General features: G+C 40.7%; 2 protein-coding genes across 6 annotated transcripts in view; one reads left to right on the top strand and one right to left on the bottom strand.

Annotated features, from left to right (window-relative positions):
- PKD2 (polycystin 2, transient receptor potential cation channel) overlaps window positions 1-24310 on the top strand; it is a 217766-nt gene that overhangs the window by 65520 nt on the left and 127936 nt on the right. For 3 of the 5 annotated variants that reach the window (XM_037046131.1, XM_037046130.1, XM_037046129.1), the window contains 2 exons: window positions 3946-4093; window positions 4450-6783. In XM_037046131.1, the coding sequence (XP_036902026.1) occupies window positions 3946-4093; window positions 4450-4686 (385 nt within the window). In that variant the 3' untranslated portion in view covers window positions 4687-6783. Of the gene's footprint in view, window positions 1-3945; window positions 4094-4449; window positions 6784-24310 lie in introns of those variants that run through there. The other 2 variants (XR_005066505.1, XR_005066506.1) reach the window with 1 other exon arrangement.
- LOC118987065 (ATP binding cassette subfamily G member 2 (JR blood group)) overlaps window positions 20533-24310 on the bottom strand; it is a 278084-nt gene continuing 274306 nt past the window's right edge. The window contains exon 17 of the mRNA XM_037046133.1: window positions 20533-20726. Coding sequence (XP_036902028.1) covers window positions 20579-20726 — 148 coding nt within the window. The 3' untranslated portion in view covers window positions 20533-20578. The remainder of the gene's footprint in view (window positions 20727-24310) is intronic.

Below are 24310 nucleotides of genomic sequence, written 5' to 3'. Positions count from 1 at the left end.
CGGGGCGAAAAGAAAGAAAAAAATAGCAGAAGGGAGGAAAAAGCAGTAGCTTTGGAAAGAAAGGAAGGAGGAATAAAACAAGAAAGAAGAAGAGAGAGGGTAAAAGTATTAAAAGATAAAACAATAATAAAGTTAAAAATAAATGATTATTTCAAAACAAAACAAAACAAAAAACCTCATGTTGGTTTCCCGCTGGTCAAACCTTTTTTTCTGGTCACACTAGCTGCAGCAGTCTGTGGGGCGATTGGTGTGGCCTTTCTCCCTTCTCGGTGAACTCAGGCAGTCTCATGAGTGCTCTCCTAAGATCCGGACCGATGCCTCTCCCCAGCGCCACACTGAGAGCAGACTTTCCCCAGGATTCACAGTCCTGGGCTGGGGTATGGGCAAGCGCTCCCGGCCAGGCTTCCCTGGTCTCGCAGGCTTGGCAGGCTTGGCCGAGAACCTTTCCCAGTGCTTTAGGGGAACACAAGTTCGACTCTCAATTCTCCCAAGCTGGCGACCACAGACTCCACGGGTGATCAAAGCCCTCTCGTTTGCTTCTTCGTGCCCATTCCTCTCTCTGACACTTTAACCAAACAGATCTCTCCTGGCATTTTTCAAACTGTGCCTAGCAGGTAAGGGAGGGAGCTGATGACTGGCTCTCTCCCAAGGACCTTGCTGCCAGCCCTAGGCTCCCAGAGACCAAGGCAGACCAGCCCCAGCCCTGGTGTGGCCCGGCGGAGGGCCTGAGGCCTCTGGGCTCTTCCCTGGGACGTTATTGACCTGCAGTCAATAACGTCTGGTTATTGACTGGTCATTTGGGGTCCGCTCCAATTTCTGGAGTCCTATTTTCCTATATGCTGGGTCCCTGTTGGCTATTTGCTGTGCTCCTCCACAGATCAGCCAGGTTTTTCTCCAGTGCGTGGGGGGAAGCTGAATCCTTTTTCCTAATCCACCGCCATCTTCCCCAAGATCCTATTTTTTTGTTATTCAAGTGCAGTTGTCTCCATTTCCCTCCTCCCACTTCCCCACAACCCAGCCATCCCCACCTCCCACCCTTGATCCTATCCCCCTTTGTCCATGTGTCCTATGTACATGTTCCTTGACAACCCCTCCCCAGTCCCCCCAGTATCCCCTCCTGCCTCCCCTTTGGTCACTATCAGCTTCATTGTCTCTGGTTCTATTTTGCTTGCTTGTTTGTTTTGTTGATTAGGTTTTACTTATAGGTAAGATAATATGGTATTTGTTTTATACTATTGCTTTTTAAATCCATTAAAAGAAAAAAGGAGAAATACATATTAATAGTGTCTTCTACAGTTACATAATTACCTTTACCAGTGCTCTTTTTTATGTGAATTTTAATTGCAGTACTCTGGGATAACTTGCTTCCAGCTTGCAGAACTTTAATATCACTTATAAAGCATAGATTCTTTCAGTTTTCTTTGATCTCAGGATACTTTTATCTTTATTTCTTTCTGGTCTCTATTGTTTCAGATGAGAAGGCAGCTATTAATGTTACTCAGGTTCATTTGTATGGGACAAGTTATTTTTCTTTTGTTGCTTTCAGGATTTTGTCTTTGTCTTTATCTTTCACTATTTTTACTACGATGTGTCTGAGTGTGGATCCCTTTGCAACTGTCCCACCTGCTGTTTGTTACGCTTCTGGGATGTGTAATATTTTTATCAAATTTAGTAAGTTTTCAATCATTATGTCTTCAGATATATTACTGCTCCTTTCTTACTCTCCTTTCCTTCTGGGACTCCAATTATGTGTATCTTTGAGTGCTTAATGGTATCCCACATTTCTCTTAGGTTCTGTTTATTTTCCTTCATTATTTTTTCTCACTGTTCTTTAGATTGCAGAGTTTCTATTGATCTATCTTCAAGTTCACAGATTCTTTCTTCTGCCAGCTCAGATGTACTATTGAGACCCTCCAGTGAATTATTTTTTATTTCAGGGGTTGTACTTTTCAACTCCAGAATTTCTATTGGTTCTTTTTAATTATCTCCCTCTATTGATATTCTCTATTTGATAAGACAGTGACATGGTACTGTTCTTTATTTCTTTTAGAATGATTTTCTTAACTTTTAAAATATATTTATATAGCTACTATGAACTCTTTGTCTACTAAACCCATCTGAGCCCTCACAAAGACAGTTTCTGTTGCCTTTTTTCCCCTGTGCATGGTCACAGTTTCATGTTTTTTTCTATCTCATAATTTTTTATTAAAAACTAAATCTACTAAATAACATTATAGCAATTCCAGATACTAATTTCTCTTCCCCCAGGATGTGCTGCTGCTGTTGTTAACACGTTTCTTTTAGTGAAGTCCATTTCCTCTGCATTGGGAAGCCTCTGAGGCTGCTTCTCAGCCAACACAGCCAGAACTGTGCACCGGCATCCCGGGAAGACAGCGGTTTGGCAAGAGTCTCATTGTCTTCTCCCATCTCGCTGTTGAGCCTCTGCCTCTGTAGATACCAGTTCCACCTCTTGGGTTCTACTAATTTTTGGCTAAATTGTCTATTGATTTCAGTAATTCCTTGGGATATAAATTGCTCTACAGTCTGATCTAATTAATTTTAGGCCCCACTGTGGGGTAGTTTTTGAGGTCAGTGTTGAGCTATCTTCTTAGCTGCTGTCTCCTCTGGTTCTCTCTGGGAAACTAGCTGGTAAATAGTTTCACTTGTTGATCTGCTGGAGCAACCAGCCTCTCCTTGACTGCTTATCACCACCATCTGTATTGTTTTTAAGAGCACTCTTGGGCTTGAATTGTCCCATACTTTCTTCCAAATAAACCCAGTTCACTTGGGGAAAGCTTTGGAGTTCTCTGTCTTATGGACTGACCCTGGGCAAACCTCTGTGCTGCTGGTCCAGGAAAGGAGTGACACCCTGCTTACTGAATAAGGCAGTGGGCTGGATGGCAGCCTTTAGTGTTCTCAGCTTACCTCTTCTGGCATGGAAGTTCCATCCTGTGATTGGAAGTTGAATGTGGGAAAAAAGCCTCACACTTAGTCACTCTTGTCTGGATTAGAGCCTCTGAAGTATGGATTTGGGATGGGAGCAGTGGGATGAGAAATACTGGCTGCCCACCTCCTCCCTGGGAGCTGCTGTAGCTCTCCACCGGGCTCTCAGGGGAGGCAGAGCCCAGTGTCCTTTGATCCACTCGCCCAGAGCGGTGCTTCTGTCATGCTGAGCTGGGGGCAGGTGAGATGGAGCAGAGATGCCTCAAATGTCACCGACTCTCACTCTTCTTACTGAAATTTAATGGGTTGTCATAAATAAATGCTTCTTTATTTCCTCTATGCCCTTAAGAAAATTTTCAAAAATTAAAAAATTTAAATAATACTCCACAGTTAAAGTTGTTTCACTGGGGAGAGGGCCTGCAGAGTCCTCATGCCAGCATATCAGATGTTGTCTCCTCCTTATTTTTTAATAATTTATATATTTGTAGATTTTATTTATTCAAAATAATGGGATCATAAGTGAATATACTGTTTTCTATCTCCTGTACTTAGTTAATGTACTGTGAACATCACTCTATTTTATTAAATATTTACTCACAATATAATTTCTGATGTCTCCTTACTGATGTCTCCTCTTTTGTATTTAAACAATCTCCTATTATTTAAGGTAATCGTTTTGATGATCCACTATTAATTAGCCAAAAGTCAGACATGCTTAATTATTTTCTTTAGAAATCTTTCAAAAAAGGAATATCTGAATAAAAGGTAGGCGTACAGTTTTGAGACTTTGGATGCAACGTCGACTTGTAGAACATTCGTGCCACTTTGCACTCTCATCAGCCATGCATGACAGTTTATCTCCAAAGTTTGCAACTGCTTGCTTAGCGTTTCAGATTATCATGTTGTTAAGTGTTGCTTAACACTTCTCTGTGAAAAGCCAACTGGGCTGGAAAGACACCAACACCAGGTGATTTTGCCCCCTCCAACTGTGGTTTTCTGCAGCCTCGTGAGACGAGTGGACCGAATGGAGCACTCTATTGGCAGCATTGTGTCCAAGATTGACGCTGTGATCGTGAAGCTGGAGATCATGGAGAGGGCCAAACTGAAGAGAAGGGAAGTGCTGGGAAGACTGCTGGATGGAGTGGCCGAGGTAAGTGGTCTTCTGCCACGGAAACACTCGATGTATAAAACATTAGGGTAGTATGATTTGTAACCCTTTTAATCACAGAGGTTTCTCTGTGTCCATAACTGCAGATCAATGAATATCAAGTGATAATCTAGAGGTGTTACTTTCTTAATATTCCACATACTTATGACCCCGCCTTCACTTAAAATTAAGCAAAGAAATTACTGTAGTAACTGAGAATTGTTATTATGTTTTAAATCTCCAGACTTCCCTAATTATAAACAGATTATTTGACCACCAAATTTCCTAAGGCAATTTCTAAGTATGAGAATATGCATCAGTCTACCTCTTAACTTTCTGGTGCCTTTTTCCTTTCTTAGGATGAAAGACTAGGTCGTGACAGTGAAATCCACAGGGAACAGATGGAACGGCTAGTGCGTGAAGAGTTGGAACGCTGGGAATCCGATGATGCAGCTTCCCAAATAAGTCACGGTTTAGGCACTCCAGTGGGATTAAATGGTCAGCCTCGCCCCAGAAGCTCCCGCCCTTCTTCCTCTCAGTCTATGGAAGGAGTGGCAGGCACAGGTGGAAACGGGAATGCTAGTATGCACGGGTAGGACGTGTTGGTAAATGTGTTCTAATAGGTGAGAAGGTGGCTGAATTGCCATTGCAAGGATACTACAGTAAGTCCTCATTGATCGTTATCGATAGATTCTTGGGACTCTGCCAAAATGCAGTATAATGAAGCCAGATTTAGCACAGACTAATTGACATAAGCAAGAATTATGTTCCTAAAGCATTATTATTAATAATAAAATTATGTTTTTCCAGGATCTGTTGTATTTACAAGTATATGCCCAGACTACCATGTAATGTTGGTCTTTGTGACCAATCATTAATTCTTCTGCACTTTAATTTATTTTAGATGAACTTTCCCCATGGCATAAAGACAATTTTTTACTCATATAAGTAATTAGGTGTAAATATTGAGTACATTAAAAAATCTCTGTAAAGTCTAAGAAGTGGTATGCTCACTTGGTACCATGACTGAGTCTTCTCAGTTGACAATGAAGTCGCCTTTTGAGCTAGAAGAAAACTGTTTAAAGGTTTCTGAGTTTAATTTTCAATCACAAAGTCAGTATTGTTATTTTAGCCCAGTGTGTGAAGAGGAAATAGGGGAATTCCTTCCCACTCAGGCTTGGGCTTACTATATAGTGTTCTGTTGTTGTTGTCACAGAGAGGAGCCCATTATTTCAACTACCTTCCTGGGGTAAACTTTTCCAAAAGACAAGCTGGAAAAGAACTCCAAATCAGAGAATGGGTATGTAGTCATTATGCTAGGAGTTGTATGAATGGTTAAGATAAATGTTGAATTGTGTGGGGTGGGTTTTTTGTTATTTTATCATATCTCATGTCTGTGGGAATTATTGTTTTACTTAATTTTTACACTATTTTTTTCTCATTTGAAATGGGTGGTGTTAAACCACCAAAGATCAGTTATGGATTAAAATGTCATCTCTAACTTTAACACAGGAGAATTGGAATGAGCCTTATTACTAAGTTTGACTGTTTCTAATAATTAGTTTAGTAAAAAAATTTACTCTGTATACCCTTCCCCAGCCTATTCACAACTGAATATAATATTGTAACTAATCCAGGAAGGGCCATTTACTAAAATTTTTAGTATGTACTGAAATTTTTAGGAAATGTGTTCATTTTAAACAGAAATTTAAGACAGTTTTGAAATTCATATAAAAATATTATGAAACTAAAGTTTGAGTTTTATACTGTTTTAAAATTACAGAACTCATACTCTTGACCTTGCATCTCAGACCTAGAATTATACTAGATGGACCTGGATTTTATGAAAAGGAGTTTTGGTATTGATAGTCCATCCATTATCAGAAGGTATCAGCCTGCCTTTGAGTTTGCAGGAATTTTGCTTTTTTGGTTTTTCATTAGGTTATGGGGAAGAAATTGATTTCTCAATAAAAAATAAAAATCTTATTTTTCAAAGTGTTGAGTAGATGACATAATGAGAGCTCAGGGGACAAGCAGGAGAGAACCCAGTGCTGGTGAATAGCTCACTGGGAGAACAAGAGGAGAGAGGCCTGTTTTTTAATTCCCGTGTTCATTTAATTGGTAGAATATGTCAGTCAAATCTTCAGTGAAAATGTGAGCAAACAAACCTTTCTATGCTGGCTGCTTCAGGACTGATACACATTGGTTTTCTTTAACAGTTATTTCCTGTGGCTTCATCTCCATCTTTGCGTTATTTCAATATGCTACACAATGTACTTTATTACTAGGTACTAACTAAAGTTTGGGTTCCAGGGATAGTGAGTGTATGTATTGAATATTTATGTCTGTGTATCATGTTACATGCAAACAAACTTCAATTTGAAGTGCAGCTATTATGTGGTATCCATGTGCGTTGACGATGTGCCATATATCACTTATGGTCACTAGAAAATCCTTTACGATACTTATTGTTATGCTGTTTTTCATTTCTCCTGTAAAATTATAAGTTACATTTTTTTTTTCTTCTTTAGTCATGGAGAATTCCCTCCTCCATCCTCCCCTATCATCTTACCCCCCCATGTTAATATTATTAAGAAGATGTTACATATGCAGGTCTCTCTTAACAATCGAGAATTTCATTAATGTGTGATACTGAGCACTTTACTTCCTAATAAAAACTTGATACAAAAACAGTTGTTAAGAATTGTCTGTTTAAAAGTAGAGACAGTGGGTAATTTACCTTCTATCATGAGGCTAATTACAGTAGTAAAGACCTAGATTTTGAAAAAGTCTTTTTTTGTGTGTCCCATAGCAACATGACTGATGTATTACTTTTTCAATTTATATCTCTAGTAAATTATTCTGATGGTTGTGTAGTACATCCTAGTGTGCAGCAACCACGATTTACTTTTACATTTTTTTAGGTTTTATTTATTTATCTTTAGAGAGGAAAGGAAGGAGAGAAGGGGAGAAATATCAATGTATGGTTGCCTCTCATGAGTCCCCTGCTGGGAACTGGCCTGCAACCCAGGCATGTGTCCTGACTGGGAATCGAACCTCGATCATGTGGTTCACAGGCCTGCACTCAAGCCACTGAGCTACACCAGCCAGGGCTACTTTTACATTTTTATAGTTAGCCGTTGGCTGTACTATTTCTACTTCAGAGTCCTTGTACATAATTCCCTTGTTGACATTTCATGATTCCTCCCTGGGTAGATCACAGGAGTCAGGAGCCAAGCCCCGGGCATACAAATATCTCATTTTACCCAGAACTGTCAGACTACCCTCTAGAATGGTGGCACCACTCTGCCATTCCGCTGCGTGAGTGAGTGTACTACTTTTATCCATTCCCTCCCTAGTTTGAGTGCCATTCAGCTCCCTAATCTTTGTCATTGTAATGCTTTTAAAGTGAGGTCTCATTTTCTTTTGCCTTTATCTGATTCCTAGTAAGTTGAAACATCACGTCATAGATTCAACATTTGGATTTCCCCTTTTGTACATTTTCTATTAAGCCCTTTAAAACCTTACACTTCAATCTAATGGGAAACACGTATGTTTTTGTTCACTGCCTATTTTCCACTGGGTCAAGGTCTTTTTGTTGATTTGCAAAATTTTCTCCTATGGTTTAAGTATCAGTTGTGGAATCCATTGATAATTTTTCATTCCACTGATAAGTTAGTCAGTGTTTCTTAGTTTTTTTATACAGCAAAATCAATCAGTCTATTCATTTTGCTTTTCTGTGTTTGGGACTGTTCTACAGACCATTTTAGGATCACAGACTTTTATTTATGAAACTTTTGGTCTTCTTTTTGGGGGGTATTTATTCTTACATGTTTATTTTTTATGTATTTTTTAAAATATATTTTATTGATTATTCTATTACAGTTGTCCCATTCCCCCCCTTCATTCCCGCTCCAACCCCTCCCACTCACATTCCCCCCCTTTAGTTCCTGTCCATGTGTCCTCAGTTCTTTAGCTTCTATATTTCCCATACTATTCTTGCCCTCCCCCTGTCTATTTTCTACCTACCATTTATGCTACTTATTCTCTGTACCTTCTCCCCCACCTCCTCCTCCCACTCCCCTGTTGCTAACCCTCCATGTGATTTTCATTTCTATGGTCCTCTTCCTGTTCTTGTTGTTTGCTTTTGTTTTAGGTGTGGTTGTTAATAACTGTGAGTTTTCTGTCTTTTTTCTGTTCATATTTTTATCTTCTTTTTCTTAGATAAATTCCTTTAACATTTCATATAATAAGAGCTTGATGATAATGAACTCCTTGAACTTGACCTTATCTGAGAAGCACTTTATCTGCTCTTCTATTCTAAATGAAAGCTTTGCTGGATAGAGCAATCTTGGATGTAGGTCTTTGGATTTCATGACTTGAAATACTTCTTTCCAGCCCCTTCTTGCCTGTGAGGTGTCTTTTGAGAAATCCACTGACAGTCTGATGGGCACTCCTTTGTAGTTGACTGTCCCCTTATCTCTTGCTGCTTCTAGAATCCTCTCCTTCATTTTAATCTTGGGTAATGTAATTATGATGTGTCTTGGTGTGTTCCTCCTTGGGTCCACCTTCTTTGGGACTCTCTTAGATTCCTGGACTCCCTGGAAGTCTATTTCCTTTGCCAAACTGGGGAAGTTCTCCTTTATTATTTGTTCAAATAAGTTTTCCACTTGTGGCTGTTCCTCTTCCCCTTCTGGTACCCCTATAGTTCAGATGTTGGAACGTTTAAAGATGTCCCGGAGGTACCTAAGCCTCTCCTCATTTTTTTAAAATCTTGTTTCTTCATTCTTTTTCTGTTTGGCTGTTTCTTTCTTCCTTCTGGTCCACTCCATTGATATGAGTCTGAGTTTTCTTTTCATCACTATTGGTTCCCTATGCATTTTCCTTCATTTTACTTAGTGCAGCCTTCATTTTTTCATCTAATCAACCAGTTCTGTGAGCATCCTCATCACCATTGTTCTGAATTGTGCATCTGATAGGTTGGCTATCTCTTGGTTGCCTAAAGTATTGTCTCTGGGGCTTTGATCTCTTCTTCTGTTTGAGCCATAATTTTTTGGTCTGTTCACACCTGTTATATAATGAGGGGTGGAGCCTTAGGTGTTCACCAGGGCAGGTCAGCCCAAGTCACTGGGTTGTGACACTGTATGAGGGATTGGGGTCAGAGAGGGAGCAGTGGCACTTCTTCTCCTCTCCCTTGGATTTCGGTCCCCTCTGCCACTTCCCACCAACAAATTGGGCCCTTCCGATGCTGGTTCCGGGTGGGTGGACTTGTGCACCCTCTAGGACCTGTGGGTCTCTCCAACAAACTCTCCTGTGAGGCTGGGAGCTTCTCCCAGCACCTCAACCTCCGAAAGTCTTTCCAATTGGTGCTTTTAGGCTTTATTTCCCGTTGCTGGGGCCCTAGGTTGCACATTCTGTCTCATTGCCCTTTTTTTTGCCTGGTTTTTCTGTGTGCAAATGTGTGTCCACGTTCAGCCAAACACCATGCACATCTTACTGGGTTTTCTCATTTCCCCCTTATGTCCAGTTCTGCTAACCACCGCCTCTTCCTGCTGGGACCTTTTTCAGCTGGCTGCCAACTCTGCCCCTCTTACTTGTTTGGGTGAATGGTTCTTGTTGTCAGACTTCAGTACAGTTCAATTTTCTGTCTGTTCTGGTTGTGTTTTTGTTTCTAAATCTTTATTTTTCTTAAATTTGGTTGTGCAAGCAGGTACAGTGTTTCCACCTACACCTCCATCTTGGCTAAAAGTCTTCATTCTGTTCCAGTTGAATGTTTATTTCTTCCTTTTGTTCCAAATCATTGAGTTCTGGTTTCCTTCCCTTCACTGCCAGCTCCCTGTATATTTTCTTTATTTCACCTTACATAGCTTTCACTTTTTCCTTTATTTTGTGTCTGTACTCAATTATTTCTGTGAACATCTTGATTACCATTGTTTTGAACTCAGCTTCTGATAGACTGGCTATCTCCTTCACTTAGTTCTTTTTCTGGAGCTTTGATGTGTTCTTTCATTTGGGTCATATTCCTTTGTCTCAGTGTACCATTATCTTGCATGAGGTGGAGACTTAGGTGTTCACCAGGGCAGGGAAACCCATGTTACTGCATTTTGTCTTTGTATTTGGGGGAGGGGTCAGAGAGGTAACAATGCCACTCGCTCAGCTCACATCCTGCTTTCACTCACTTCCCCCACTTCCCACAAGTGAATTGCACCCTACCAGATACTGCTGTGATGCTGATTCCTTAGTGGATGGACTTGTTTCTGTTCTAGGACCCCATGGACCCCTCAAACAATCTCCTGTGAAACTGGAAGTTTCTCCAACCACCACAACCCCCACAGGTTTTTATAGCCAGGGGCTTTGAGACTTATTTCCCTAGAGCTGGAACTCTGGATTGTGCAAGCTGTCTTGCCCACCAGTTGTTCTTCTTAGTTTATCTGCATGCAGATGTGGGACCACCCAGTCTGCCAGCCACTGCCTGAGCATCCTGGTCTGCCAGCTGCCACCTTGGTGCACATCTTCTGCACTTCAGTTTCCTGTCTCCTGCTCTTCCTACTGGTCTGTATGAATATTTCTTCTTTAACTCCTTGGTTGTTGGACTTCCTTACCGTTTGATTTTCTGGCAGTTCTGCTTTTTTTATATTGGTTGTTGTCCTTCTTTTGGTTATGTAAGGAAGAAAAGCATATCCACCTACACCTCCATCTTAGCCAGAAGTCAATATATGTCTGTTTTTTAAACCCATTAGTTGTTACACTGATTTCTGGATGTTCCTGCAGAACAGTTTTCATTATTACGACTTTGTATGTCCTCGTATGTGGTAAGGTTTTCATATTTGCTATCCTCTCAGCCAGTCTCCCTTTCTTTTTTTTTGCACAATTGACTAAGCTATTTTTGTGAACCTTTAATTTTTCATATAAATGTGTTAGAATAAGTTTGATAGGTTCCTGCAGGTGAGGGGTAGAGAAAAAAGTTCCACTGAAATTTTATTGGCATTCTATTGAGTTTATTTTTTTTTACATTAATTTTTTTTAATTTTATTTATTTATTTTTTAGAGGGGAGGGAGAGAGGGAGAGAAACATTAATGTATGGTTGCCTTTTGTGCCTCCCATGCTGGTAGTTAGCCTGCAAGGAACCGGCCTGCAACCCAGGCATGTGCCCTGACTGGGAATCGAACCGCGATTGTCTGGTTCGCAGGCCCGCGCTCAATCCACTGAGCTACACCATCCAGGGCTCTATTGAGTTTATTGATTAATTTGGGGAAAACTGACATTTTATAATATCAAAAAAATTCAGAACTTTCTTCATGTCTTTTAAATGTTTCTTAAAATTTCTTAAAGACCTTAATATTCTTTAATATGGTTTTATTGCTACTATGAACAGAATCTTGTCTTCCATTCTATTTTCTCGTTGGTATTTTGCCAATATAGAGAAAAATTTGTAATTTTTTTATTCTCACTTGAGGACATTTTTTTATTACTTTTAAAAAGAGTGGAAAGGAGAGAGAGACAGAGAGAAACATTGATGTGAGAGGGAAAATACTGATTGGTTGCCTCACATGTGAACCCTGATCGGATACTGAATCCACAACATCGGTATGTAGCCTGACCAGGAATCAAACAAGCAACATTTTGGAGTATGGGATGACACTCCAACCAGCTGAGCCACACTGACCAGGGCACTGATTTTTTATAAATTAATTTTATATACAACATTTGTTGAACTCCTTTACTAGTTCTAGATTCTGTATTGATTCTTTGGGGTTTCTATGTAGAAGAGCCACTCATTTTTAAATATGTACATTATCATTTTGGAGAATAGCAGTAATAATAGACATGCTTGTCTTGTTTCTGGTCTTAATGGGAATATGTTTTATTTTGAGTTCCCTTAAAAGAAAAGCCAAGGACTTGAGTTCAGGTAATTTACTTGGGAGGTGATACTAGGAAGCTGGAGTAGGAAACAGAGCCAGGAAAGGAGGAAATGCCAGTATACAGGTGTGTTACTAAAGTTGCCCCTGTCGGCAACCAGAGCTCAGTTCTACCTGTGACAGTGCTGTGAAATGCCTCCCATAATCCACTGTCTGAAGAACATAAGGCTGGGGCATTTGTCCATTGGCCCCAATCCCTAGTGGCTGAGGGGTGTTCCTGGGTGTTAACACTTTCCCTTTCAGGCTTCGCTTGCCCTCAGGCTGAGCAGGTTCCTTCAGCAGAAAAGTGAGGGGATTTCTGTTGCTGGAGGTGGGTGCTATCAACATCATCTGAGCTCACATGGAAGTGTTAACCATGGCTGCAGTTGAAGCCAGAGGTGCAGAGGAGATAGGGCACAGAGCACCAGAAGCATGAACTCCATCTACCTTGCACCACTCAGATCCACTCATTCCACAGTAAGTCCACTCTGGACTTTTTGCGGGAAGCCAGCTATGATCTCTAAAGAACAGAGTAGGGGGTTAGTGGAACTATCTAGTCTCATTGCCACTGCTTGTTATAAGGCCATAATTATGTCACATCTCTCTTCTGCCAGCCCTCCTAGAGTCCCCTCCCTGTTGGCTAGTACTTCAGCTGTACTAAGTGGCTTGCCTGGTATAACAATCTTCACCTTCTTTGCTGAGGGCTCAAAGTCCCTTGTCCTTTTTCAGGCTGTGGTTGTTTGGACTTCCTGGACTTACTGTGAACACTGGACATGGAAACCCCAAGTTACCTCTGTGAATTCTCTGTCCCTTATATACTAGTGAAGTCTAGCCTCTCCTAACAGCAATGATAATGTGACAGGTGATTTTTTGGCTGCTGTTCCTCCAGTGTGAGAATCTCAAAGTGACTAAGTGGCAGAGAGTTTCACTTTAGTAGAACCCTTACTGTATTTCCAGGTGAAAGTGTACCCCTCCCCACCCCTTTCTTGAGAATTCAGGAGCTCTAACATAGCAGAACCTAAAGCTGTAGAGACAGGAAACACAAATTCAACAAATGGATTAGTGGGAGTAATTCTGAGGGGCGACTATCACTTGGTACATGAACCTGTGCATTCTAACTTTTGGGAACAGGAACTCTTGGTTTAATGCAGGGGCCTGCAAACTTTCCATAAGTGTCAGATAGTAAATATTTTAGGCTTTATGAACCATCTACTTTGTCACAACTACTTTACCATCATAGTGCAAAGGCAGCTATAGACAATACAAATATGAATGAGTGTGATCATATTCCAATAAAGTTTTACTTACAAAAATAGGCAGTGGAGCTGTGTGTGGTCTGCAGGCCATAGTTTACCTGGTTTAATGCACAGAAGACATATTAGAAAATGACATTCCAGTCTCTGCTGAGTGTGTCATTCATGAACTGACACTAGCATGATGCTAATGACCAGAGGGATGTCCTGAGTGCATCCTGTGAGCCAGGTATGTCTGGGCACTTTACATGCATTACCTTGGTTAATCTTTGGAACTCTGTAGAGGAAAAGACTAGTAACATCCCTATTTTATGGATAAGAAAGATACAGACTAAGCTAAGCAAGTTAATCAAGTCCACATACCTGGAAAATGGAGGATGATGAAGCAGGTGGAGTAGGAAAATGCCTGAGTGACTAGAGATAGACAGCTCCTTCAACACTTAAGTCAGCTCCCTGACTTCTAGTGAAGCCCACTGTACCCATCCTGTATATTTGCAGAAGTGACCCACCAATGGTGATTTGTCAAGTTACCCTAGTAACGCCACAGTACATCCCAAATCTTAGCAAGGAAATAATCTGTGACCTCAGGCTGGTCACAGTCTCTGAAACTCAACTTTGCTCATCTGTAAAATAAAAGTGACCAGAGGCAAGAGAGGAGGGAATTTCAGGGGAAAAGGGGAAGGGTTTATAGGAACAAATATAAAGGACACATGGACAAAAACTAAGGGGGGTGGAAATGGGAGGGAGGTGGTTAGCACTGGGGGAGTGGGCTGGGGCGGGAAAAAAAGGCAAAAAACTGTACTCGAACAACATTTAAAATAAATTTTTTAAAAAGATGGAACAGCTGGAAGATTTCCAAATACTATACTGCCAAGCTGTTGATTATATTTTTATATTTTTTATTTTCAAATTACAGTTGACACACAATATTACATTAGTTTCAGGTGTATACACCAGTAAATATAGTACCCGTCTGACACCATATATAGTTATTACAATACTATTGACTATATTCCCCATGGTATACTTTACATCCCTGTGACTATTCTGTAACTACAAATCTGTACTTCTAAATTTCTTCACCTTTTTCATCCATCCCCTCAACCCCCATTCCATCTGACAACCATCAAAATGGTTGTATATATAGGTCTGTATATATAAGTGTATTTCTGTTCTGCTTGTTTGTTTATTTTGTTTTTTAAAGTTTCCACATATAAATGAACTCATCTGGCATTTGTCTTTTTCTGATTTATTTCACTAGGCACAATACCCTTTAGATCCACTTATGTTGTTACAGATGGAAAAATTTCATTCATTTTTATGGCTGAGTCATATTCCACTGTATATATTCACTTTTTTTATCTATTCATTTATTGGACACAGGTGGCTCCCATATCTGGCTATTGTAAATAATGCTACAATAAACCTAGGTCTGGTTATGTCTTTTCATGTAGTGTTTGGGGTTTCTTCAGATAAATACCCAGAAGTGTAACCTGTGGGTCCTTCTTTGTCTTTTGTCACAATAACCTTTGTTTTAAAATCATTTTGTCTGGTGTATTAGTGCCCTAGTTTTTTGTTTGCTTGTTTCCATTTTCCTGAAATATCTTTTTCTATCCCTTTACTTTTAGTCTGTGTGTGTCTTTCTATCTGGAGTCTCTTGTAGTCAGTGTATGTAAAGGTCTTGTTTTCTTATCCATTCAGACACCATTATGTCATTCTATTGGAGTATTTAACCATTTGCATTTCAAGTAATTGTTGATAGCCCTTACTGGTGTAGCTGAGTTGGTTGGGTGTCATTTCACTGAGTGAAATGTCTGCCAGGTCAATTCCCCACCAGGGCAGAAGATTGGGTTGCAGGTTTGGACCCCTCTCACAGGTGATGTTTCTCCCTCACATCCATGTTTCTTTCCCTTCTCCTCTCTCCAAAAATAAAGAAATAAAATCTTTTAAAAAATAAATTAATTGTTGATATAGATATGTATTTGTTGCCTTTTTATTCATATTTTATCTTTTTCCTTATACTCCTTTAAGAAGACCCTTTGACATTTTTAACAATACTGGTATGGTGGTGATGATGTCCTTTCGCTTTTTCTTGTCTGGAAAGCTCTTTATCTGCCCTTCAATTCTAAATGATAGCTTAGCTGGGTAAAGTAATCTGGGTTGTAGGTCCTCGCTTTTCATCAGTCTGAGCATTTCTTGCCAATCCTTCGGCCTGCAGTGTTTCCATTGAGAAATTAGCTGACCGTCTTATGGGAACTCCTTTGTAGGTAGCTAACTGTTTTTCTCTTGCTGCCTTTAAAAATCTCTCTTTGTTTTAACTTTTTGCATTTTAATTATAATGTGTCTTGGTGTGGGTATCTTTGGGTTCATCTTGTTTGAGACTCTTTATGCTTCCTGGACACATATGTCTATTTCCTTCACCAGGTTAAGGAAATTTTCCATCATTATTTTTTTCAAATACATTTTCAATTTCTTGCTCTCTTCTACTTTTTGTACCACCATGATACAAATGTTGGCACACTTAAAGCTATCCCAGAGGCTCATTATTTGGATTATTTTTTCTTTTTGCTGTTCTGATTGGGTGTTTTCTGCTTCAATGTCTTACAAATTGCTTATTTGATCCTTTGTTTCATCTATTCTACTAATGATTCCCTGTAATGTATTCTTCATTTCAGTTAATGTATTCTTCATCTCTGACTGGTCCTCTTTTGTGTTCTCTATCCTCATTTTTGTTTCCCATCTCTTTGTTGAAGTTCTCACTAAGTTCCTCTACTTCTCCTAAGTTCATTGAGTATTCATATAAGAAGTATTTTGAACTATAAATCTGGTAGATTGCATATCTCCATTTTGTTTAGTTCTTTTTCTGGAGTTTTGTTTTGTTTCATTTGGGATATATTTCTTTGTTTCCTCATTCTGGCTGCCTCTCTGTGTTTGTTTCTTCCATGTATTTGATAGAGCTCTTATATCTCCCAGGACTGGTAGAGTGGAGGAATATGTAGTAGGTGTCCTGTAGGGTCCAGTGGCACAGCCTTCAAAGTCACCTGATCTGGTCACTTCAGGTGCAACTCTCCATATGGGCTGTGTGTACCATCCTATTGTACTTGAGCCTTGGTTGATATTGGCACATCAGTAGGAGGAATTTACTCCCAGGCTGATCAACTTCAAGGACTGCAACCACCCTGGAGAATCTGCTGCGCAGGGGCCCACCCTACAGAGTAGAATTTACTTACGCAGGGCTCATGAACTTCTCAAGTCCACCTCTTGTGTATGTTACATTTGTAGGTGATTGGGTAGTACTTCAGCCTGCTGTAAATCTGTCCTCTGGGCCCCCTTGGGGCCTACTGAAAAGTGTAGGCCGAGATCAGTCATTACCTCTACCCTGTCTAGGACCACACAGCATGAGCTACAAATCAATCTTCAGATGGTTGTTACCTGTGCTGGGCTTAGAGGTGCCCAGGAGAGACAAAGCTGCAAACGAAGGCTGGGGTCACTTAGCAAGTGGAAGGGGACACACTGAGGCCAGCTGCTGCTTGCTTGAGAGATTTTAGGAAAGTCTGAAGCATGTGTCAAGACAGGCTGGTAATAAGAAAAAGTCACTAGAAAGGGCTTGGGTGCCCCACAAGTTGGGTGGTGCAGGGCCCCAGGGAATCACCAAGGCTGGGCAAACAGTGTTAGCCAGGTAAATGGAGTCTCAGATATGGTGCCTGCCTATTGACTCTGTGGGGGAAGGGCTCAGAAAAGGAACAGTGAATTCTGCCAGCACTTCTTTCTGAAAGAAAGCTGCCCCTCCAGCTCTCCTCTTGATGCCAGACAATCCCATTCCTCCCCATGTTCCCCTCATGCATTTTCAGCTGCTGTCCCAGCACTGGAACTCAGAGGCAGTGAGTCCAAGTCTGTGTAGGCCCTTTAAAAGAAATGGCCTGGGACTTCAAAAGCCCTTTGTCTCATTCTGCCAAAATCTCCACTTTTTTTTACACCTAGAAGTTAGAGGAACATCTCCATTTAGCACTGGTACCCTGGGCTGCAGCTCTGGTATGGGGCTGGGAACCCTGCCTGGTCCCCCAGGGAGACACCCGCAGCCAAGAAATCCCTCCCATTTTTAAAAATTTGCCACATATAGGGGTGGGACCAGCCCATTTCATGTCTCTGACCCTCCTACCAGTTTCCTTGTGGCTTCTTCTTTATATGCTTCGTTGTAGAACTTCTGATCAGCTAGATTTAAGGTGGTTCTGGGTATTAGTTGTTGTGTAGTTTAGGTGTAATTTTGATGTAGTTGTGGAAGGTTCTGAGTACAGCATTTACCTATGTGGCCATCTTGACCGGAAGTCCCCAAGCCCTTGATTATGGAGATGAGGCATAGGTTTTGCTGTTTTGCAAACAAAGGAGGCCAAACTGAAAGGCCACACCCTCACTTGGAGACGTACAGTTTGGCAGTGCTTTGCCACCTGCTTTAGAGCACCAGATACGCTGTTCTATGGGGTTGCCAGGTGAAAGAATGATTCCACAGGAGTACTGCTACTTCACAAATATATGTAGGTGGTATTGAGGGTTTAAATTCAATCTAAAGATCACGAAGGGTGTCTTCAAAGATGGGAAAATAGATGAGCACGTCCACTCGCTCTTCAACCTCCAGAGTTGTCCTTCCCTTTCTTACTGCTTCATTCAACATTCCAAGAAACCTCAATGGCCCAACTTCCTGCACCCTTCTTTGAAAGTCCCCCAAGAGCATCAGAAAAAGTACAAGTAATGGTGAACATTCATTTATTCCTGAGGTGTTTTTTAATCATTATAAACCAAAGTAATTAATTTATCCTCTCTGTTAGAGATTAGTTCTTCTGACATCCAAGAGAAACAAAATTCAAAAGAAAATAAACATCATGAAGTAAATTTCTATAAACTAATATTTTTCTGTCTATATTATACAACTTATGCTTTTACTTATACTTTTTGAAATGTTTCTTAACCTAAAAATGGTTAAGAGAAAATTTTGTGTAGGTGTTTCTTAACACAATAATTAAAAACAGAATTATATTAAAAGATAATTGCAATACAAAGGAAGAATAAATAGGATATATTTAAGTTCTCACTAATATTAAAAGTTGGGTACTATTAATATTTTTGGCAGTTTCTTTCTTAAGGATATTTTGTGTGTGAGATATAGACATATATATCCTCTCTCTCTTTTCTGTGTAATATATTTCTTCCTGTGTTAGGAACAGTGCATACAGAGAACCAGGGATAAACCTGGGTTATGTAAAAAGGAAGAACTACCAAGAACTCAAAAATGATTAACCCTAATGTTGACAATCAGGTAAAAAGAGAGTGTGATAATGTTACAACATGATGCATAAATTAAATATCATAAAAAATGAAGGTGGTTGGAGTGTCATGTCAGTATGCCATGGTTGGCAGGTTTGATCTCTGGTTGGGGGCGTACAAGAAGCAACCAGTGAATGACTAAATAAGTGAAGCAACAAATCAGTCTCCCCTTCCTCCCTCTCTCAAATCAATAAATAAAAATTTTGTTTTATATGTATATATGTATATATACACATATACATATATATATGTTTAGGTACAGGGAGTTATTTATATATACACACACATCTATATATGGGCAGGAAATACAGATTTATTTATATGTATAAAATATATATGTTGCTGTAACACTTGACTGATGAGGGCACATGCTGATGCTAAATGATTCTCCAAAATGACCAGTCACTGGAGTCTTCACTCTGGTGTCTTCACTCTGGTGAACCTCAGCTCACTTAATTCTTATAATTCTTAAAAGTATTTACTTTTAAAAATAGTGCTTAAAAACAATGTAATCTCCTGAACTGGATCCTAGACTAATAAAAAGTATTAGTAGAAAAGTGGTGAAGTATGAGTAAAGTCCATGATTTAATTAACAGTAATGCACCAGTGTTAATTTCTTAGTTTTGACATGTACCATTGTATATAAAATGCTAACATTAAGAGAAACTTGACAAAGCATATATGGGAACTTCCCACACTGCCTGTGTACCTTTTCTGTAAATCTCAATATATTCCCAAATTAGAGTTTATTACATGGAGGAGGGGAACATCACTAAGGATACACCTATCTACACAGGACACAAAACTGAGCTGCAGTGATGGCCTGACATACAACAGAGGGGAGTATCTGAGACACAGCATCCCAGAGAGAAGTGGGGAAGCAGTGACTGGGAGAAAGGGAGTATCTGAGATACAACATCCCAGAGAGAAGCTGGGAAGCAGTGATGGGGAGAGAGGCGTGAGGGGCTTCCCCGTGCTGTAATGTCTACTTCGTGGCCGGGACTGGTGGGTGCACGCAGTGTTACTTTTATGACAACTCTCTGAACTGTACTTTTCTCTACATAACCCTTCAATAAAAAAGAAGTTAAAAAGCACTTCCCTATTACTAGTAAAGGTTATTATGAAGAGAAAATGTGTGAATAAATGAGATGTGTATGAGGGAAGAAGAAAACCAGGACAGGGCCAGTGGTAACAGTTACTACATCACAAGTCTACGACTTTCAGAGCTGGGAGGATGTTGGAAATTGCCAAACTCTGGCATTGACCATTCTCTATGGAGAACCCCCAAAATACTGATGCATCAGGGCTCACAGGGTGCAGACATCTGTATCTGGGCAAAGGCCCCAGATACATGCATGTAAACACTTAACAACCCCAGGAAAGGTCAGTCCCCAGGTCCTGGCTCCCTGCAGCTACAGACCAAAGGCCCAGCCAAGACCCCTGAGACATTCTGATTCCTCTACAGAGAAACCTCAGTAAGTTCTCCTGACCCTACGAGGCTTGTAAGAGCTTTGTCCGTCATCATGGCTCTTTTACCCGATAAGCGCCACTGGATTTTTCCAACATAGTCTAGATTTCATACTTCCACTATAAAATCAATGTATTTGTTACCTTATGTATTAAATAATGCCAGATCATAGATTCATATTACATTGGAGCTGGAGGGCACTAGCACACCTGTGCAGTTTACAGATGAGGAAACTGCTAACAGGTATTAGTGGCTTGTCACGAGATTCCAGAATTCAATTTTTTTAGGTCAATTAATTAAACTAGATTTCTTCTCTGTGGTTACTGACTACTTGAACTAATAAGTGTTACACATTATCACTAGATAATAACTTGGATTTTTCATGTATAATTCAATTCCTTTTAATTTCTGTGATGGTTTCTGTTGGAAATAATTTTAGCTGAACAATAATATGATGGTAAATGAAAAGACAACAAAAAACTTCATGAATACATAAATCAAGATTCTCCTTTTTAATGAGCAGATAAATCACATGAATTAGAAAGAAATTTATGTAAATTTTTTAAGAAATAACAATTTTAGGTAAGCAATTGTAAGGAAGATGACAATCATACATGCCAAGGCTACATGGTTCCGCCACAGGCCCCACGGTGAGAGGTCGATGCCCTGGTTTAACAAGAATTCTTCTCCAGTGCATCTGAAATGAAACAAAAAAAGAATATAACTGCATTCTCTGCATCTGTCCAATTCTACTCATTGTTCTTGCTGTTCCTCAGTTAAAGAACCTTGTAAGTTACCAAGTCTTGCATAACTATCCCTTCATATATAATAGGTAACAGTTAAAGAGTGTGTACAATTCTTCTAAATACCATGCTAAGCAACCTGCTTATAACAGTTTAGTTAATCCTTGAAGCAACTCAATAGGGTAGATATTATACACATTTAAGAGAGAAAGAGACTAAGGTTTAAGGAACTTGGCTAAGGTCACAGACTCACACTTTGAACCAAGGCGCTGTCCTCTCCAGATTCATGTGTTTACAAATCTATGATGCTGTTTTGTTCAAAAGGCAGAGGCATTTAGCAGTAATTTTTCACTCACTCCCAAAGAGGAAAACCTCCTTTGACAGGTGACATTTAAGGCCCTTAACCAACTCCATCAAAGCTCTTTACAGAACTCATGACCCATGAATCAGCCATACAAAAGAAATGCAGGCTAAGAATTCTAAACCTAGAAAAACGGGAGGAAGGGCTTCCTGAGAGTTGCTCTCTGTCAGCTCTCGAGCCAAGACTGGAAGGAGCAGGCCCGTTGTGAGGGGAAGCCTTAGTGGAAGCTGGAGTGGAGCAGGGTGGAGGAGCCCGGCCGCGGGTTAGATCAGCACCTGGTACTGAAAATAATTGGCACAGCCGAAGTGATCGTCTGGTACCATTTTTGTATGACTCATAGAATTTAGCAGTCTAAAAAACAATCACACCCAGATCAAAAGAGGGGGAATAGAAAGGAGAGAGAAACCTCTTCCTACGTAGAGGTTTCCTGGTGGTACAGTTGACCCTTGAACAATGCAAGGCCTAGGGGGTGATCCCCATGCACAGTCCAAAACCCACACATAACCCCCCAAATTTAGCTCCCAATAGCCTACTGTGGATGGAAACCTGATCAATATCATAAACAGTCAATTGGCACATATTTTATACTTTACATGTATTATATACTGCATTCTTATAATAAGGTAAGCTAAAAAAGAAAATGTTAAGACTATAAAAAAGAAAAAATAGATTTACAGTATTTATTGGGGAAAAAATCCCTGTATAAGTGGATCCAGGACTTCCGCCAAGATGGAGGCATAGGTGGAAACACTGTGCCTTCTCTCACAACCAAGTTTGAATACAACAAAAGTTTGGAGAACAAAGACACAGCCAAAAAACAGAAAATAGAATTATACGGAAGTCCAACAACAACTAACCATTCAACGGGGACGGTAAGAGGGGCGGAGCCAGCAGTGGAGCAGTGTCGGGCAGGAAAGATCCTCAGACCTAGGCGCGCAAGTGGTCCAGACCCAGTCAGGGTGTGGGGCAGACTGAATGTGCCACGCGGTCACACATTCGCGCACAGTGAGACAGACCACGCAGGCCCCAGGGGGCGAGGGCTGACCGCGGTGGGGCACACTTGCGTGCAGTGGGACGAAACGCATGGGCCTGGTGATGGTGGCAGCTGCCCCACCCGTGGGGGCCGCGGCAGGAGAAGGCAGATGGGACGCTCAGATGAGAAGGCCATTGCTCCTCTTTGACCCCGCCCCCACATACAGCGTCACAACCCAGGGACTTAGTTGCCCTGCTCTGGTGAACACCTAGGGCTCAGATCCTGCTATGTAACAGGCACGAACAGCCCAAAAAATGGCACAAGAAGAACTCAAAGTCCCAGAGCCAATAACTCTAAGTGACCGAGAAATTGCCAGCCTCTCAGAAGTACAATTCAAGACACTATTTATCAGGATACTCACAGAACTGGTAGATTATAGTCACAAATTAGAGGAACATAGTCACAAATTAGAGGAACATATGAAGGCTAAACTAATTGAAATGAAGGGAGATGCACAGGAAACCAATAGTGATGGAAAGGAAACTGGGACTCAAATCAATGGAATGGACCAGAAGGAAGAACAAAACATCCCACCAGAAAGGAATGAAGAAATGAGAATTCAAAAAAATGAGGAGAGGCTTAGGAACCTCCAGGACATCTTTAAACGTTCCAACATCCGGATTATAGGGGTACCAGAAGGGGGAAAGAAACAGCCACGAGTGGAAAACTTATTTGAACAAATAATAAAGGAGAACTTCCCCAGTCTGGCAAAGGAAATAGACTTCCAGGAAATCCAGGAAGCTCAGAGAGTGCCAAAGAAGTTGGACCCAAGAAGGAACACACCAAGGCACATCATAATTACATTAGCCAAGACTAAAATGAAGGAGAGAATCCTAGAAGCAGCAAGGGATAAGGGGACAGTCACCTACAAAGGAGTACCCATCAGACTGTCAGCGGATTTCTCAAAAGAGACCTTACAGGCAAGAAGGGGCTGGAAAGAAGTATTCCAAGTCATGAAATCCAAAGACCTACAGCCAAGATTGCTTTATCCAGCAAAACTTTCATTTAGAATGGAAGGACAGATAAAGTGCTTCTCAGATAAGGTCAAGTTCAAGGAGTTCATCATCACCAAGCCCTTATTATATGAAATGCTAAAGGGACTTATATAAGAAAAAGAAGATAAAAAATATGAACAGTGAAAGGACAGCAAACTCAGAGTTATTAACAACCACACCTAAAACAAAAGCAAACCTAGAGGACAGCTAGATCAGGAGTGGAACTATAGAAATGAAGAACGCATGGAGGGTTAGAAATAGGGGGGTGGGAGGAGGAGAAGGGGGGAGAAGGTACAGAAAATAGCATAGATGGTAGGTAGAAAATAGATAGGGGGAGGGAAAGAATAGTGGGGGAAATGGTGGGGGAGGGAGTGTGCGGGTGGATGGGAATGAAGGGGGGGAATAGAACAACTGTAATGGTATAATCAATAAAATATATTTTAAAAAAATAAATACTTAAGATTACTACCAAAAAAAAAAAGTGGATCCATGCAGGTCTAACCTGTGTTGTTCAAAATCCAACCACACTTCAGAACAGCAATTTCTGTTATTATTCAGAATTATTTCTGTTCTACTTGAATGGTCATGAGATTTAGAATACCAGCATCCTCTTTTCTCTCATTAATTAATGCATCAAAATCAAACTATTAAAAATCATCAGAAAGAAAAGTTTCATTTAGATTCTGAAGATGGCAGCCAAGTAGGTGCGAGCTGAGCCTACTTGCTCTTGCACCCAACTCGGACACTTAGCTGTTCTGAAAAATAAAGTGGACAGTCAATGGAACCTTAGCTGATACGAAGTCTGGAAGCCAAAGAGTACAGAAGATGCTTCAAAACAGGTGGTAAGGAGGTTTTATAGGTGGATGGAGAAAGTCCTTGGACACGGCGCCAAGAGCCATAGTGCCAGCATCCATGGCACCTGCATCTGTGGAGAACCTGCCCAGAGGTAGTAGCCTATCAGTTCCCTCCCCTTCCAGGGCAGAGAATCCCCTGATCCAGGCTGGGAGCTACCTGGATACTCAAAGTCATCAGGGAGAACCGTGCTATACACACACGCAGCTAGAGGCATACACATAGCTGCAGTGGGGGATGACAACCAGGAGAGTTCCAGAGTGTGAGACACACTGTCTGGACCCGGTGTAGGAGGGC

Source organism: Sturnira hondurensis, unplaced genomic scaffold (genome assembly GCF_014824575.4).
Source record: "Sturnira hondurensis isolate 20B ecotype Veracruz unplaced genomic scaffold, ASM1482457v3 Scaffold0004998, whole genome shotgun sequence".
NCBI classification, from domain to species: domain Eukaryota; kingdom Metazoa; phylum Chordata; class Mammalia; order Chiroptera; family Phyllostomidae; genus Sturnira; species Sturnira hondurensis.
Note: the sequence above shows the minus strand (reverse complement) of the source record. Positions and strands in the feature narration are given on the sequence as shown.